This window comes from Medicago sativa, chromosome 1 (assembly GCF_051527215.1).
Source record: "Medicago sativa cultivar Bolivia chromosome 1, Bolivia_mono, whole genome shotgun sequence".
In the NCBI taxonomy this organism is placed as follows: Eukaryota; Viridiplantae; Streptophyta; class Magnoliopsida; order Fabales; family Fabaceae; genus Medicago; species Medicago sativa.
The window spans coordinates 64,148,272-64,162,308 of NC_140749.1; the positions used below are offsets into that span (position 1 = coordinate 64,148,272).

Below are 14,037 nucleotides of genomic sequence, written 5' to 3' on the forward strand. Positions count from 1 at the left end.
ACTATGACAATACTATCTAAAAATACAAGCATCATTACTCCATCTTGGATGTATTCTATATATGCATGTGCAAAACCAAGGTACAAAAGCAAGAGGCCAAAATTGCCTTAGTACACATATTTCCACATGTACTCTTCTTACATTAATTATGAGTCCTTGTACATATATCTTTTCAAATGAACTCCTCTGACTAAAATACAACTCCGCAGATCAAAATATAAAATCCAAACCATATTTGGCTCTCAAATAAAGCAAGACAGTGCAATGGTCAAAGTCAAATTGTACAAATATGGCTAAAATTTAAGAAACCTCTTATGTATGCATATAATTTGAACCTCCTCATGCATGAATAGAAAGCTCCAAAACAGGCATCAACATGTGGTTTTGAATGCTTTAGGAATCTGTCTGGTTTGAGAGAATGTTTTTCCCTTCATTTCTTACTTCCACTTTCAGTTATGATTTATGAAACTACCAACTTATTTTCAATTTGTTTCCATTTTCAATTATGTGTAGCAAGAGTGAAAAACACTTTTTTTTTCACTTTTTTCTGTGCAGAATTTTTGAAACAAGATAGAAAACAATGTGCTACTTTTGTAATAATAACAAACAAAAACAAAACTTTTTCTAATATCAAACAAGCCCTTATTGATCAGTTTTATTAAAAATCTCACATTATGAGATGTGACATAAAAAATGTTCATAAATGAAAGACATCTCTCATCTTACCGACCACCCAAATCACACTTTAGATGTCCAATCATGAACTTGAGTAAGGTGTGTTGAGAGACTCACACTGGATGAGATGTGCTTACAAGCCGATTATGTAAGGTTGAGTTAAATCCAACGTAAATTCTAAAATGTTTCAAAGAGGATTTACTGCACCTCAATTTATCGAGTTTTAGACTAAAAATTATAGATTGGCATGGTTGAATAATTAGTAATAGAAAGCTCCATGAACAATATAAGGTACACTAATTTATAGTAGATCACAAGATTCTATATTATATGTACAAATATATGCACTGAACTGACTTGGGAGTTGGGGGACCATATGAGTTATGCTCTAGTAGAATAGTATTGTGTGTTACATCTTGCCAAGCTAAAGCTTCAGAAACTAGCTTACCTCCTCCGAGTACAGCCACCAAAGTAGAAAGAAAATTAAAGCCCGTACAAAAAACCGCTAAGATAAAAAACCGTTTCCAGAATGATACATGTAAAAAATTAAAAGAATGAAATGAAAGGATTCATGAAATCCTAAATCTATAGAATCAGGAGGCATATCATTATAGAAAATTACTTAGGCTAGGAGAAGGGAGTACTGAAATAACCAAAACTTTCTATCTTCATGATTTTCCCTTTGTGGTAGTAGCTGCTTCCCGTTGATTACGAAAATGACTGAGAAGTTGTTGTGCCTGCGTGAATGTTTACAACAAGTTAGCATTTTCTCTTGCATAATTCAGATTATGTTCATTAACTGAGATACTATTCGCGATGTTCAGATAGAATGCAAAGTATACTAAACATAACTCCAGACAAAAGGATCAGAACTTCCTTCTACAATACTTTTGGGAAAAGGGGTTATGGAAGTAAAGGAATGAATTGTTAGGCACACACTCAAACAAGATTTTAGCCATAATTTCAACAAAATGACTTCACTAGTAGTATAGGAAAAAACACCCTTTGTTTTTCTTTCTTAAAATATGAATTGGACCGAACTCAACCCTACAAAACCAGTTTTTTAGGTGAGGAATTCCTCCCACTTATAAACTCATTTTCGGGTATCAAATGTAGCAGTAGCACTAACATTTCGGATTAAAGGAGTGTCCGGTGTTCAACATGTGTCGCTATCGGACAGCGACACGACATAGCCACATGTGGTAACATTCAATTAGTTTCATTTTCAAATTGTTAGCAGTGTTGATGTGTCAGTGTCATGTCCAGTGTCTGCGTCTTTGCTTCATAGGCCATATCTCATCTAGTGTGGGACACTTAACACACTTAATTTCTTGTTTCCACTCATAAGCATAGCAAAGGAAAAGAATGATAAGATCCATACCTTTTCCTTTGCTCTTGGAGTACCAGATTGAGATAATGCAACTAAGGGAGGTACAGCTCCTTCTTGTAAAACCAGTGTACAAAACCTGGAACTATGTAGGCATAATTGTAAGAGAATTGAAGCAGCATTTTCCTTTCCCCTCTGAGAACCTGATTCAACAATTTCAACTAATGACGGGATGCCACCTTCTCTTGCAATTTCTAACCTTCCCTCCGCAATTGTCGACAGGTTTGACAGAACGGCAACAGCCTTGTCAACCATTCCATTGGCAGGATCCGTTAACTCAACCAGAAATTTGACAGCTCCAGCTTGAACTATTCGAGCTTTATTCTCATGAAATATTGAGAGGTTGTATAAAGCAGTAGCGGCATCCTTCTTTCCTCTAAGTGTTCCTGAGGCAAGAAGTTCCGCCAATGCTTTAATTGCACCGGAACGGCCGATTTTTGCTTTACCGTTCTCCATTACAGAGAGGCTGAATAGAGCTGCCGCAGAATTCTCCTGGGCACCATCATTTCCTGTCTTTAAAACATGGATAAGGGGTTCAATAGCCCCCGCTTCCATAATCAAGGCCTTGTTGTCTTCATTAATTGATAAATTAAGCAGAGCTGTCACAGCATGCTCTTGTGTTACTTTCCCGTCTGAATATAGCAGCGAAATTAAAGGCATGACAGCCCCACACTGCCCTACAATGATACGGTTTTCTGTGTTATGCTTTGTAAGGAGCCTCAGTTCTTCTGCAGCAGTAGTTTTCACTTCAATTGATTCGTTTTGGAGATCTTCGATCAATTTATTGACATGAGACGAGGTGGTCAATTCATTCAATCCCGAGTTTGAAACAAGATGTGAATCAACTCTTGAATGACTATTAGTAGTATTACTGTTATTATTTTTTCCATTTTCTATCCCTCCCGCATCTACGGACGACACCTTCGTAATTTGATACTTACCAGACACCCTTGATACATCTTTTGAAACGGCAAGTAGACAATCACTACTAGAAATTGAACTTGAAAAGGATTCACTTCTGCTGTGAATATATGGTGATTGTAGCTCCCACTTTTCTATTTCTATATTCTGGCATCCATTGCATTCTCCATTGGATCTGAAAGAGATATCGCCTTTTTGTTCTTCAAATGCATTTCCAGTATTATGCTCAGAGTTACTAGAACGGTTGGTGTTATTTTCCTCACACCAAGTTGCTATCATAGCTTTGACAGTATAATTGGGAATGAGATTTGTATGAGTAAGTCTTTGACGAGTCTTTGGACAAACAGTCAGCCCATGATCAAGCCACTTTTGGATGGATTGTCTCTCGTATGTTTGACCGGAAGCCACAATAACAGGATCCAACATGAGTTCCAATGATAAAGGACAACGAAAGTACGGAGGGAATGAGAAACCACTTTTGACTGCAAAGTACTCAGTTTTCATCACATAATCACGTAAGACGCGGACAAGATTCACAATTTCATTGATTTCTTCCAAGTCGCTTTTCATTTTATGTCCTTCAGCGTTCAATCTTTCCTTTTCCACAGCAATAGTCTCTTTCAAGAGCTCCTGAGTTGATGTCAATTTAAGTAACTCAATCATTTCCTTTAGATTTTCCTTGTAAGGTTCAGTATCATCTCTTTGCTCTCTCATTGCCTTTTCTATATAGACCATTGCTGTTTCCTTCTTGAGACACTGAAGTTCCTGGATATAGTGCTGCAAAAGTTGCTAGAAATTAGTCTCACACTTGTTTTGATCAAAAAGACACACTAAAAAGTTAACTGCGACCATAATACTTTATGCTCCTAATTTTATCAGGATGCAATTAAACTAAAATAATCTTCTTAATAAGAAGTTGTTAGAACCGCCAATCCCAGTTCAAAAGAATAAAGATATGAAAACACAAACAGATAAACACACGATGTTTGGTAACGAAGTTTGATCAATTGTGCCCATGTCTCCAACTACAGAGTGGCAACAGTTTACTTTCTATTATTTCAAGCTTAAAACTTAAAGTGTACAACTTGTATTTAAATACTATGGTCCATATTACAACAATTACCCCTAAACCGTACAGCAAGAGGCATTGTCAATAACTAAGAGTCATACTCAACAGAAGCGATTAAGGAGGAACCTTCCAACTTTGCACATACCTGGAGGTTAGCCAAAACCGATGCAGATGGTGGTGACTCTAAGGATTTAACTATCATGTGACAAATGTCAAGTGAAGTGCTTTGTAACTTGATCAACAATGTACCACTTTGTAGAACCTGAAAATAGGAATGATTCCAACAGAAGACTTAGTTTGACTATAAATTTATAAGAATAAAAGTAATTACTTACACTGTGAATCTTGCTCATCTTTGGACCCCATTTTTCAATGAAATCCCTTGCTTCGTTAACATGCATATCCAATTCTTCACATACTTTACATAAATTTTGATGTAAAGGAATTTTGTAATCCATAACATCGTCGAGTACTGGCTTCAAACGCTTTAACACCCCAACCATATTATTGCAGATCTTCTGGAAGGGCATAGGTTTCACTGTTTGGCAAGAAACTAGATGAACGAATCGAGAAATGCTGTTGATCAGACATGTTACTGACGCTGTATCCGTTTGACCTGTTTAAGTGAAATCGCACAGCAAACTAATGTTACAAAAATACGAAATGAAGCAATATATGATTTACTGGGGAATGGCATTAATGTATATGATATACCTTATTTAGTCCTATATTCATTTACAATAATTCAATGTAATTCCAATTCATGGCAAAATCATTATCATTATTGATAAATATTCAAACTGAAGTACCACAAGTTTCTCTTCATGCAAGAACAGATATCACGATTAATGATTCTAGTACAAATACATATTTGAAAACCGCACTTAAAAAGGAAATGTACTTAAATTTTGATGAAATTGAAACCAATAGTATTATAAACCAAAGGTAGATAGGTGGAATTGACATGAAGGAAGAATAAGTTCTTAGAATAGGTTGGGTCTATCTCAACCCTACAAAACCGGCTTAAAGTGAGGGATGCCTCCCACATATAAACTCATTTTTTAAACATTATCTCATCCGATGTGGGACTCCTAACACACACCCCTCACGCTGAGCACTAGACATGTTCTTAGAAGCAAGATGTTCTTAAAATTTGGGTTGTCTCTAACTCGACCGAATGAGAACCTCTTAACTACCCCCCACCCCCCTCACACGCCCAGGACTGGACATCTGGAGCATAACCAGGGAGGCATAGCGGATGGCCTAATAGATCTTGGATAGCTCTAATATCATCTTAGAATTTGCATTGGACCTTACTCAACTCTATTAAACCAGAGACTGTTTCTTTTCCCACCCTATGCAGTTTGGATTTTAGAATCCGAACGGCATAAAAACCCCATAAAACCAGATTGTAAAGTAAGGGCTACCTCCCACTTATAAACACATATTAAGACCTGACTCTTTATAACACAGGTCTAGCACAAAATTACAAAAGAGGTTATAAAAAATCAAACAAAGGGTGGCCCACTACGCATCTCTCCCACCATTGTAGAGTCTGGAAATGCAATGCAACCTTACCTTTTGTGTTGACATATATGCCTAACCCCAATGAAAATGACATATAAAACAAGTCAAAGTCCACAGAAGAAGAAAGAACTTTTGGTTCAAAAGTAGTAAAAAAATATTAGTGGAAAAAACAACAACTTCCACTTAAATCAACATAATTCAACTTCAAATCTCAAACCACAATAAACAAAACATTCCTAATCAAATTCAACATCCCTTCTTTACAACCTCTCCTCAGTTTCACCCCAAAAACCAAAATGGTAAATGTATAAGTTCATTAACCAATCCAACAAATCAATAGCAATCAACTCAAACAAAAGTTACCAACTTGACAAATAGCTTTCATCAAACATTTCAAAGTTTATAACACCCAAATTTTCCACAGAAACAACCCAACAAAAAGTTCAGATTTTAAGTATAAATGATGGAAGAAAATGAATGGATCCACCTATAAATCAAAAACAAAAAACATGGTAGCTAAGAAATCAACATAAAAACACCATTTTTTAAGCAAAAACAAAAAACAAAAACATAAGCTTTAGATTATTGCATTTTGCATACCTATATGCATGGTTGTGAAACTCAAAACCGACACAAGTAAAACAGATCCTGATCAACTTCAAACCATAAAGAATGAGTGAAAGTTTCCAAAATAGAGTGATTTAAGAATTCAAAGCATTGTAACAGAAACTGTTGATCCTCATTCTTCACTTCATTTCATTATTTTTCCAACAAAGTTGTCTGTAAAAGCCTGAGAGAAAGGAAAGAAGAGGGTCCAACAACTACAAACAAGAGGGCAATTCTTTTTAGAAGAAATTACAAAAATAAAAAATTAAATAAAGGGTTATTAGGTGGGTCCATAATGCTACATATACATATATGGTTGCAAATTTGCTGTGTTTAGTTGCAAAATTTAATTTAGTCAATAATGAACCGTTATGAGATGCCTAGTATTGAATGAAGACTGCATTTGGGATTGGATTAGGGTTTAGTATTGTACTATGTTTTTATGAAAAGTTTAAAGACATCCAACACTATAGCACAAAGTTGATGTGTAATGATTTTGTTTCCAAAATTGCTTTTCTGACATTGGTAAGTTCACATTGACACAAGTAAAATACCTAAATGTCTCCAGGGGCAGTTAACAACCGTCTACCAAACCGGCGGTAGTTAACAGCCGCTGTGTTCAACGGTGGTTAACTGCCGCTACATCCAGCGGTTGTTAACTACCGCTGCGTTTCTGGCTCATTTTCCATTGTCTCTCCTAACCAACTACTTTGATACCTAAACAAATTCATCTAAAATTTTCACCCATTAACCAATTGATACCTAAACAGATTCATCCAATATTTAACAGGAACAGAATAATATTAAAACGCAAGAAACTGAATATAAAAGGTATGTCGGAAAATGTCATAGAAATACGAAATGTAAGGAACATATTATTATACATCACCATCATCATAGTCAAAAAGTACATAAAAAAAAAAAACCTAATCATAATCAACCATGCTGCCTACCATGCCTATGCCCCCTGCGCCGCCTGGCAATCTGATACGTAAGGGCAAGGCGACCAATACCGGCTATCCGTATCACCTCTTGGACAATCTCCTATTTAGTCATGTCGGCTTGCCTGGCCACAATATCGTCAGCTATATGCACCACATCCCAGATGATCGTCAGTGTGTCAGGCATCTCTTTGGCATGCTCCTCCTTTATGATCGGCTCCACGTTCGCCGACCTGGGAGGAGATCCTTCATCAGGTGGGAGAATACGAGGGTGAGAGACTTTGGCATACCAAGCCATGTAGCCAGGCTCATGATGCCATGCTTTCTCACACCCATGTGCCCAATCAGGGTAGAACCACGCCTGAGCGTCATTCAACATAGTGGTCAGCAACTGCGTAGGCACCTGAACGACAGATGACAGATGTCTGGGAACGTCCTGTACAAAGGAAAACTACTTCTTCACCCGCTCAGGTAAATGACGGTACACCCTCTCCTTCCCGCACATCAGCCATCCAGAGTAAGTGCACAGAAACTGAAAAGGGTGCACTTCTCTGTGATCACCATAAGTAGAAAACCTCACGTCATCCACCTCAAAGCAATCCAGCCGTAAGCGGTAATGGTGCACATCTTTATGCCCTATGCTAGTAAGCCATCTCCTAGCACATGGTCTCTCGGAAATCCACCTCAGGTTAGGCTTCCTTGGTACGAACCTGGAAAATGCTCCAAAATCCATCCCTGCAACAAAATAAATAATACACAAAAATAATTATTAGAGTTAAATATTCAATAAATCTAATACATTATAAAATAATCTAACATGATGATAAAATTTATAAAATAAATTCATAAAGAAATGAAGATAAATATTAAATTATTACCATAAGAAGAGTCGTACATCCAGCCATCGTTCTGTTATTCAGAATAACAGAATCATCCAGATAATCGTACAGGTAAGCTAAGGTCATCCCTCCCCATGACCACTTCCCAATCGCCTGCAAGTCCGCCATACAATCAAGTACTTTTTGCACATTTCTTAAGAAAAATAGTTAGTGTAATTAATTGTCTATTTTGTGTGTTAATATTGCCAAATTGTCTGTTGTTTATATGTATTAAATTTGACTTTTCATATTTCAAGACAAAGTTAGTAATATTAATTACAGGTATGTTAAGGAAAAAAATAATAAATGCATCTTTTAATTTGAAAAGGGGTTTACATTTAGAAACAATTTTTCAATTAAATAGGTGCTTAGATATAGGGACGGATGGAGTATTTTCAACACAACATTTCTATATTAAATTCTTTAGCAAATGTTTCGGAGTTAGTTTTTAGCATTGAAAAAACAACTTTTTGTGTCCTTACATAGTTAGGATTACATACAAGTCACAATTAAATGCATGTCTTTCTTTTTGGTAGATCGGGGACTATCTAATTACTACAAACTAGTACAACTAATTAAATCATGGAGAATGCTAACCATTGCCTTTAGAGTATTGGTTAAAGTACTAAAATAAGTAAGTTTGCATCGAAAATGGTGTAATTATTGCTAAGAAAGAAGTAAAGACTCGTATTTCCAAGACAAAGTTTCTATGAATGAAATTCTCAACCATTACCCTTAGGGCACTGGTTAGCGAGACCCTTAAATTATTGATACAATGTTTTCCCTTTAACATAACTATCTAGTTTCGGTCAAATAAATGAATTAGCCGTCAATTTTATCTGCAATTTCGGTTTGATTATAGGTTAAGGACTATCCCCTGTTTGAGTCCACTATGAATGCTTTGGTTTTCATAAGTTCAATATAAACTAGCACTTCATTTAAGAAAGTCTTTCATTTATCAAATACAGATTTTTTTAGAAAATTTATCAAATGAAGATAAATGCTACTCCCTCCGTTTCAAAATGAGTGTCGTTTTAGGTGTTTACACACATATTAAGAAATGCAATGATTAAAAGAAAGAGAATGATTAGTACAATGATAACTCATTTATGAATTTTGAGTGTCATGTAAAAATAGAGATAATAATGTGCCATTAACTATGTAAATATACAATGTTTTTTAACAAAATCATTAATAATTTGTTCATCAGAAAAACAAAAACAAAAACAAAAACAAAAATATGTTGATTTTCATTATGACCAACATCATCAAAATGAAAAGATGTAGCATCAACAATAATGTGATGAATAAAAGATATATCTTCAAAGTCGGATAACAGAAATCTGATGGCATAATAACATGTGATCCAACAGATTTTGAATAAGCTCTAATATTATTTTAAAATTTATGGTTGAACCTAATACATCTTCATAAAATCAATCTGTAAGGTGATTACTATCATCACTTATAAACAATTGTAGTTGTTCATGCCATATCACTTTCGAGTTTCGATGTGGGACTCTTAACGGTCTTAATGATATATATCTCAAATTTAAAAAGATATTGTTTGGATTTTTTTTAGTAGTTAATTTTGAGGCTTTTCTTTTGACCCGAGATGACTTTGTGACTTAGAACATATGATGAGTTTATCATTTTAATGTTTTCTATCCAAATTTAATCCATCGCATTTAGAAGGAAAAACAGATCCTTTAAGGGATCTATAGCAGTACTAATACAAAACCATGACGTATACGGCAAACAAGATAAGCAATTAATACGCAATCCTTGATAAAATATCTAAGGTTGAATAAGTTTTTAATCTCTATAAAATTTCAAAATTTTGCTTTTAGTTCTTTTAATTTTTTTTTTAAATGTTTGGTACTTCAAATTTTGCTTTAAGTCAGGTCATGTATACCTTTAATATTTTTGAATGATCCTTGTAAAAATGTTTAGAATATATTATAAGAATCTCGCAAAACACAAGTTTTTAAGTGCCAAAAACATAAATATTTATATTAATACATCCCTTGTTAAAAAATTCGAAACTTTTGCAAGAGAAAATCCTCTCATATACTAAACATTACTACGAAAAAATTCAAAATTTTAAACCATGTGCATGATTTGACTTAAAAGCAGAGACTAAATACAATGACAGAAAATATTCGAACAACCAAAAATAGATAAAAGATTTTAGAGGGATTAAAAAGAAACTTTAATTTTTTATAAAGATCAAAAACTTAGAGGTTATGCTAACAAGTGTCCTAAAAGCGTTGTTTAAAAAATTCATTATAAGAAATTTCATCTTGAAACCATAAGTCAAATAATTGTAAAAGTAATAACTACATAATTTTTTTATGAAAAAATTACCACTTTTAGTTCCTTTCCTTAAACAATACCCAAAGACACTTATTAGTATTTCCCAAAACTTACTTAATCTGAATACTTTACCCTAAAAAAATAAATTAATCTAAATATTTAATATATAATATAAGTCCCATTTAGCTCAAGCAATAAGGGTTGACTTTTAAGTTCGGAGACTATTGAAGATTAATGATAGATAGATTGATAGTTTTGCATAACGAAAATCAATTGCTTTTGTTTTTAGAGACATTATTTTTTTTGTCTAACATGTGCAATATTACACATGTTAAAATAATTAAAAATAGTGATTTTGTATTGAAAAACAACACTTCTTTATTAAAAAGTTATATGTTTATTGTATAAAATGCATATATTTTAATAGACTATGAGAGTAAATTTATTTAATCAGATACCAAACCCCGTTGTCGGTAAATTGTGCCACACCCAATTAGTACTCTCTGTCTCATTTCTCATCACAAGATGTTATGGTTTGGAATATTTCATGCAGTCCAATTTTTTTTTTAGGGAAATGTTAACCAATACTCCGGTGCACTGGTTAAGGAATTATAAAAGGAAATATTGTATTGAAAATAGTGACATGCTATATCTGAATAATTAGCTCTTCCATGAACCCTAAGATACTTGCCATTCATTTTCATGATCCTTAAGTAGGACAGCTCCAAGATACGACTTCATTCAACTACCAGTTCACTTTCTTCGATGCAATTTAAAATAATTACCATCAGGGAACATTTATAGATTAATTACATATGTATGTGCTTTCATGAAGAAATTTAAACCATTTTAGAGGTCAAAGCAAACAAAATCAATAAATCACTAAGAAACAACAAACTAAGTCAGCCTTACATTAGTACCATACTCACATATGCAAAGTAAAGTGGACCAATTAGTACTATTAACATGAAATTGACCAGGCTAACACTTGATTTTTTCTATCTGGTAGATCAATGCTTGATCGGACTCCTAAAATGGTAGATCAATGTTTGCTCTGCCTCCTAAAAAGAGTAAAGAAAACAGAGTGAAGCATATAAAAGAGTAGAGGAAAAAAATGGTGTTTATTATTCAACAATATAAGAAGAAACAATCAAAAGATTGTCACTAAACATAACACTACCACTTCTCATATCCAACTCATGTATACACCATAACAACGCCATTAACAAAATCATACACATATAAAATGCTCACTTATATATGAGATAACAAATTACCTATGATACGTGCGCAGCTTCACCATACTTTTTCACATTGACACTTCATGCTCATCTTCAATATTCATTGGCACTGTGTATGTGAAAAGGAAAAAATCAAAATCACAAAAATAAATAACATTTAGAATGTTTTTTGATTAAAAAATATACTTAATTAGAACCAAATTGATTAGCAACCAAACAACTCAGCTCCTTTGCAAAAGTAAACACCATACACTAACACTAACTACAAACAAAACTTTATAGGCTGCACAATTAGGACAAAGGAAACTTATTTAATGCCAAACCAAAAAAATCAGTTTAAAAAATGCACAGCCTAGCCACAGCCGAACCAAAAATAGCAGGGCAATAAACAAAAGTGCCCACTAAAACGCCAAAACAGCAGAAGAAGAAGAAGAAAAAAATACAGGATCAACATATTTAAGAAAGCTAGATACAAATTCAACTTTCAATATCTTTTTATCTGATGTGACAATAAAACATAGCTGCAAATATAATGTAAAATTTCAATGACTTAACATATTCATCACATTAATAATATCAAACAACATACTAATATGGATAGATTTCATACAATAATAAACAAACTAATTGGGGTTAGTTTGCATAAAATCAAACAGATTGGGATGCTTATGATATATAGAAACAACTGATAAAAATGGGATGCTTGAACCTGTGATTGTTTCATTCATTGGTTTCCAGGTACACAAAACATATTAGTCTGCTCCTATGATACCCTATAAAAGAAGAGATAATAAGAATAAAATTGAGAAAAAAGTGACAAAAAACTGAGAAAAGAATCAGAGCGTCTCAAAATTTTAAATGGAGTCGTAAGAAGAGTTGAGATGAGAGAGAGACCAAAAGGTAAAGCATGGGAAACAGATGAGTTAAGTGAATTACTAAAGAGAGGAAACTCAATGTTAGGAGGTTAGGTCATATTCAAGAAAACTTACTATATGTAATTCATCAATTAACACAAATAAGTGCTTACCGTTTGGATCAAAGGAAGAAGAAAGTGTTGGGTCAGAATCAGAGACAGCTGCGACGAAGTTAAAAGGCTTGAGTGTGAGGAATTGGTCAGAGGTGGTGCTGCCACGGATGATGGTGGTGATACCGCGGAGCTCCGTTAGGGTTCTGGCGGCGAGAGTCGGCCGTGAGTATGAGAGAAAAGGGAGAGAGATGAAGAATCACAAAGAAAAAGAGAGAGGGGGTTATGTCAGATTGATGGTTCTCGATGAGCACATATACAACTCCAGGTATTGTGATAGCTTGCAAGCATGCTGATTTATATTCCTTTGGGAAGATGCGATCAATTAAATGCATATGGGATATAAACAGTCAGTTTATTACTGCTATCATCGTAACCTACATACATGAGATGTGGCTTTCTAAATCTGCATTAATGCACCATTGGTAACAACATTTCTGCCAAACTAAAACAGGGTTTGTATCTTAACCTAATTGTGGGATATATGAAATTCAAATTCAGCATTTAATTATGCACATTCCCGCCCAGGAAATTAGGGTTTTTCAAAATATGGTATGCATTATGTACTTTAGGATTATATATTAAGATATTTATGCTGTTAAAAAAAATTTACAAGATAAATATTGTAAATTATAGAAGAATAGAGACAAAGGGATAAAGATAGAATAAGAGAGTACGATAAAGATAGAATAAGAGAGTATGTTACTCCCTCCGTTCCTTTTTAAGTGTCGTTTTAGAATTTTAACACAAAAACAGCGAAGTGTATTTTTGCACACTTTTTCCTACTATACCCTCATTTTAATCCACTATTAATTTTCTATTTTTTTGCACACACTTTATCTTTCCAATAAATTTAATATGTAACAAACAATTGTTAGTTACTACTCTCTTTCTCCATCAAATTCCTATTTTTTTGCGCGCTTTATCTTTCTCTCATAACAAACAATTTTCAATTTTCTAAATATTATGCATATCTATTGAAATTTTTAACAAGTACTACTCATGTTATTTATAGAATTTTAACTCTTCATGAAACTATTATCATAGATAACAAAAAAAAATTTAAATTTGAAGATAACAAGAAACAAATTTCGTTTTAAAAAAAAACAAACAAACTTTGTTTAAAAAAACAAACTTTAGTTTTCCAAATATATAGCATTAATTAGTTTTATTGAAAAATATAAAAATAATTGACAAAGGGTATAATTGACAAATCACACCCTTAAAATACCAAAACGAAAGTTAAATAGGAACGAAAAATTCAGCCCAAAAAACACTTAAAAAGGAACGGAGGGAGTATATTAATTCACAAGTCTAACATGTACATTGCAATATAAATGTCACATGTGCATAAAGAGTTATAATATTAAATCTCAATAACAATGAATAAATTCATTTACACACACAAGTTAAGGGATATATAAAGTATAGGAAATATGAACATCCACATCC

At 33.7% G+C, this 14,037-nt stretch overlaps 2 protein-coding genes and 1 long non-coding RNA gene across 4 annotated transcripts; all 3 read right to left on the reverse strand.

Annotated features, from left to right (window-relative positions):
- Positions 1-937: 937 nt before the first annotated feature.
- On the reverse strand, positions 938-6,398 carry LOC146956336 (U-box domain-containing protein 3-like). The gene is made up of 5 exons (XM_085728487.1): positions 6,180-6,398; positions 4,388-4,668; positions 4,198-4,314; positions 2,057-3,760; positions 938-1,412 (listed from the first exon to the last, which is right to left on the reverse strand). Exons 1-5 carry the CDS (start codon positions 6,187-6,189, stop codon positions 1,344-1,346), a joined length of 2,181 nt encoding a protein of 726 aa, XP_085584613.1. The 5' UTR covers positions 6,190-6,398; the 3' UTR covers positions 938-1,343.
- An 831-nt stretch (positions 6,399-7,229) lies between these two features.
- LOC146956337 (uncharacterized) lies at positions 7,230-8,133 on the reverse strand. Its single transcript, XM_085749242.1, has 3 exons — positions 8,022-8,133; positions 7,590-7,861; positions 7,230-7,529 (listed from the first exon to the last, which is right to left on the reverse strand). The coding sequence occupies exons 1-3, from the start codon at positions 8,131-8,133 to the stop codon at positions 7,230-7,232; spliced, it is 684 nt and encodes a 227-aa protein (XP_085605368.1).
- Positions 8,134-10,965: 2,832 nt separating this feature from the next.
- LOC146956338 (uncharacterized) lies at positions 10,966-13,030 on the reverse strand. Of its 2 annotated transcripts, none has more exons than XR_015015017.1 (4): positions 12,589-13,030; positions 12,271-12,334; positions 11,598-11,670; positions 10,966-11,076 (listed from the first exon to the last, which is right to left on the reverse strand). It is a non-coding gene; the product is annotated as an uncharacterized LOC146956338 (long non-coding RNA). The 2 variants fall into 2 exon arrangements; XR_015014998.1 differs by having other exon boundaries at positions 11,061-11,381.
- Positions 13,031-14,037: the final 1,007 nt, after the last annotated feature.

Bases quoted from the DNA above. Each gene is read 5' to 3' on its own strand.
- LOC146956336 (XM_085728487.1), bottom strand. The intron at 3,761-4,197 runs GTATGTGCAAAG...CAACTTTTGCAG, and splicing joins CGGTTTTGGCTAACCTCCAG to CACTATATCCAGGAACTTCA. The intron at 1,413-2,056 runs GTATGGATCTTA...ACATTCACGCAG, and splicing joins CTCCAAGAGCAAAGGAAAAG to GCACAACAACTTCTCAGTCA.
- LOC146956337 (XM_085749242.1), bottom strand. From the start codon at position 8,133: ATGGCGGACTTGCAGGCGATTGGGAAGTGGTCATGGGGAGGGATGACC. The intron at 7,862-8,021 runs GTACGACTCTTC...ATTTTGTTGCAG, and splicing joins TAACAGAACGATGGCTGGAT to GGATGGATTTTGGAGCATTT. The intron at 7,530-7,589 runs GTGAAGAAGTAG...TCTGTCGTTCAG, and splicing joins ACCGTCATTTACCTGAGCGG to GTGCCTACGCAGTTGCTGAC.